The sequence below is a fragment of the Stomoxys calcitrans genome, unplaced genomic scaffold (genome assembly GCF_963082655.1).
Source record: "Stomoxys calcitrans unplaced genomic scaffold, idStoCalc2.1 SCAFFOLD_101, whole genome shotgun sequence".
NCBI classification, from domain to species: Eukaryota; Metazoa; Arthropoda; class Insecta; order Diptera; family Muscidae; genus Stomoxys; species Stomoxys calcitrans.
This window is the reverse complement of record NW_026739133.1, coordinates 15,835-20,000: the sequence shown is the minus strand read 5'-3', so window position 1 is coordinate 20,000 and position 4,166 is coordinate 15,835. Positions and strand designations below refer to the sequence as shown.

Genomic DNA, 4,166 nt, shown 5'->3' with positions numbered 1-4,166 from the left:
ATTGATAAATGTATTGAAAATGGACAATATAGGAAAATTGAAACAACAGAGGAGGCAAGGTTAATAAACACAGGGTGGTATCATGAGTATATACTTATATCAAATCAATTATCTGATCAATATAAAAATGCAACTGAAAAACCATACCCAACCAGCCTCCATAAATCCATGTTATCCAAAAAAAGGCCTAATGTTCCAGTGCCTTATCTGTATGGTGTTTTGAAAACCCATAAAGAAAACAATCCATGTAGGCCAATATGCAATACACGCAGTCACTATTGTCATCCTCTACAAAAAATTATAAGTCATATACTTACAAAAGTATGTAATGAACTTTTGTCCGAATTCAATGTACGAGACATTAATAAAGTAGCCGAAAAAATACGATCCTTGACACCCTTTCCGGATTTCCATTTCTATAAATTAGACATAGAAAACATGTATCCCAGCATGGACCGAGCTGACATAAAAAATGCCGTAAAAAAACTTATATATCATCCTATTTATAAACATAAAACTTCCATGTGTCCAAACATTTTGGAAAAAATGTTAGATCTATGTCTAGGAAATAACACCATCTTTTTATTCAACAAAACCTATTATTTACAAACATCCGGATTACCACAAGGCGCTTGTGACTCAGGATTATTGGCCACAATACTTCTCGATAAAAGATTAGCCACTCATCACGAAAAAATCTTCCTATCAAACTATGTTGTTTTATGCCAGAAATATGTCGATGACTTCCTGTTCTATGGCTACAAAGATTCAATTGAACAGCTTAAAAGAGATATTACTGAGAGTACAAAATTGAATTATACAATCGAGAAGGAAGAAAAGCCTCAATACAACGAAATTATAAACGGACAAAAATTATTAGGAAAAATCTCTTTTCTTGACATTGACATTTACAGAACCACACATAGGATATATATGCGAGTTTACAAAAAACCAATGGCCAGTGATCGCTCATGTCATTATCTGAGTTCCTGCGCCCAAATATGGAAATTAAATACATTACGAGCGCATATAAACCGTATATTAAAAAGGACAAGTAATATATTTTTACTAGAAGATCTAATAAAAATGGAACAAGTTTTTCAACACAACATGTATCCCCAGATATATATTGACCAAACAGTACGTTCACTGGTTAGAAATAATATAGATATGTTACAAAATACATTGAAAAATGAGCCAAAAAACAGTCAACACCCAATTCACAACTTGGGTGATATAATTGAGCGAATAACCATACTGTACCAATACCTAAAATTAAAATATATAAAGGAGAAAATACCTGTTTATCGTCTACCAATCAAAAGAATGCCCTACACAAAAAAAACTAAACATCATTACCTAAAATCAAATGTATACGTCTGCGAAGAATTTAAAAGCGTTGTAGAAACAATATGCAAAGGATTGGATCTAGGTAAGAATATAAACTGTAAAATGAATATAAAAATAGGAAACAAATAGAAAATAATTTATCTTATAAGATTCTAACATAATACAACCTATATTTCATATAAATAATCAAAAGGAAATCCATGTTTTCGTAACGGGGAAACATTATTTAAAAAACTTAATCTAGGTCATCCTCAAATAGACAAACTCAGCACAATAAATAATCAACAAACTAAAATATACTTCATACAATGTCTCGGATGTACTACCATTTTTCTTATAGGGAGTCAAATCCCTATAATGACATTAACCTATGAGATACTTAACAATGAGAACAGTACAATTAACAAACATTGCAAATTGACAAATCATCCAAAACCTGAGGGGAAAACACCTGTCCAGATTCAAATCCAAGGGGATCATATACCTGCATCACAACAAATTATATTAATTAAAACTATATTCGAGACCATAGGCTATGAATGCAAGACTAATCAACAGATTGCTTTATTGCCTCAACTTGTGCGAAAAGGGATAGTACGAGCATTGGCTCAAAATGAAGGTATAAAAATGTAAGTAATTTACAACAAAAATCTTTAATCAGAAAAATATAATTATATGTCAAGAAATAGAAAACTAAAATAATTTTCAAAGAAAAATCATATATAAATTTATTGGAAAAATATTATAAATTATAAATAAACTCTCAAATATATATTCTTTACAACCCAAAGGTAAAAATTATGGGTAAAAATTAAAGGGTAAAAATTAAAGGTAAAAATTAAAAATACTAAAGGCTTATCAATTTATATTAACTGAGTTATAACGAACATATAAATTCCATGGAAATGATAATAATGAATAAATTTATTTAAATGTAAGTAAAAAACATAGAAAAAATATCAAATTGAAAAATCATATATACATAAATAAAAAAACACATAAATAATACATATAAACATATAACCATATCTATTCAATATAATATACTCACAAAAAAATATGTAAATAACATATATATTTACGTAAAAATATAACCATACATTTAACATATATATGAATTTTTAAATAAATAATCATTCTCATAAGAAAAATATGAAAAAATAACTTTGACATAACTTAATTTTTTTAAAAAATTCTAACTAACTTACAATGTTATTTATTTTCACATAGGTAATATCAAGACATCATATACACATTCAAACCAAATCAATTTCATCAAAAAAACTTTTAAGAAAATCCTATCAACCACTGCCAGTCGTAACACACCAAAACTTCCATCAATTCAGCAGCATCACAAACATCAAACAGACCATATTATTCAAAAACAAGGAACCACACATCCTTATGATAGAAAATTTACAATAACACAGAAAATTACTTCATGCAGGATGATAAACAGTCTACCTATCACAAAAAAACATCCATGCAAATCAGCAACTTCAAGGTTCCATTCATAAATATAAATACATGGACCAAAAACTTTTCCAGAACAAAGAAAAAACAAAGGTAACAAACAAATAATTCAAACATAATAATAAAATTATATTATTTATTTCGCATAGGTGCAAAAACATTTTAACAACAAAGAAAACAAATTCAAGAGACCACATCAGATACTAAACTATCAAAATTTCAACAAAACAGAATGGAAAACAAATAAGACCTAATTCAATACAAAAATATGGAGACAGGCCAAAATAAAAATGAAATTACATTGATCAATAAGACATCATATTCATGACAATACGAATCAAGAAAAAAAGAAAGAGAGGCTTTTCAAATAAGAATGCCCCGACCAAGATCTCTTCATCATATATCGTTCGTTGCAACACACACCGTTAATCACAACATATTTTCCATTTTTTAACACAAATAAAACAATCCATATATGCTAAAAACACTCATAGTCTAGCATATAAAAATCAATACACATTCACCTATCCATGAAAAACATACATATGTTAACGAAAACAACAAAAGATACAAAAACAAAATATCAAAACATGAAAATAGTTACTATTTCTACTGACTTCCTCATATAATATTTTGTATGTTTATGTATTCCAAATCATATATTGAATAATTTAAAAATACAAATTCTAAATATTTCAATATAGAGAATGTTGAATATAAAAAATATAAAAAAATATATAAAGAATTTATGAATTCCTTATTTTTTTACTCAAATATAGTAGATTTAAAGTATTAAATTTTCTGAAAAACTAAGAATATGTTTAAAAATATTATAAATGTTATTTTTAATAAAAATGTAACTTAAATTTTTCATGAAAATGTCAGCATTCCATTATACAAATATATAAATATTTGATTATAAATTATAATTTTCTTATAATAACCAAAAATAAACAATAACAAACCATTGTATACTATTCTTTCCCTTTCATATGTACATAGAATAAAAGAATATAAAATTTAATATGTGTTAAAAAAACTTTTCTTTCTTAAAAAAATCAAATATAAATAAATATATATTAAAAATATAAATATATATAAGAAAATATAAAAAAACTTAATATATAAATGTTTAAATTAATAATTTTTTGAATAACACAATATTTTAAATTAACAATAAAAGTTTATTTTATAAATATTATTTAAATATGAATAAATAAATAGATAAAATAATATAAAAAATAAAAATTATTTAATTTTAATAAATAAAATTAATTTGAAATAAAATTTGAGAGTATAAAAATATAGAAATGAATTGAAAAATGAAAATAAAATTAATAAAT

General features: G+C 25.3%; 1 protein-coding gene across 10 annotated transcripts in view; it reads left to right on the top strand.

Annotated features, from left to right (window-relative positions):
- LOC106088415 (uncharacterized) overlaps positions 1–3,872 on the top strand; it is a 38,860-nt gene extending 34,988 nt beyond the window's left edge. For 3 of the 10 annotated variants that reach the window (XM_059370646.1, XM_059370657.1, XM_059370644.1), the window contains 3 exons: positions 1–1,432; positions 1,544–1,979; positions 2,581–2,668. The exon at positions 1–1,432 is cut by the window's left edge and continues 1,064 nt beyond it. In XM_059370646.1, the coding sequence (XP_059226629.1) occupies positions 1–1,432; positions 1,544–1,979; positions 2,581–2,584 (1,872 nt within the window). In that variant the 3' untranslated portion in view covers positions 2,585–2,668. Of the gene's footprint in view, positions 1,433–1,543; positions 1,980–2,580; positions 2,917–2,972 lie in introns of those variants that run through there. The other 7 variants (XM_059370656.1, XM_059370648.1, XM_059370652.1 and 4 more) reach the window with 7 other exon arrangements.
- Positions 3,873–4,166: the final 294 nt, after the last annotated feature.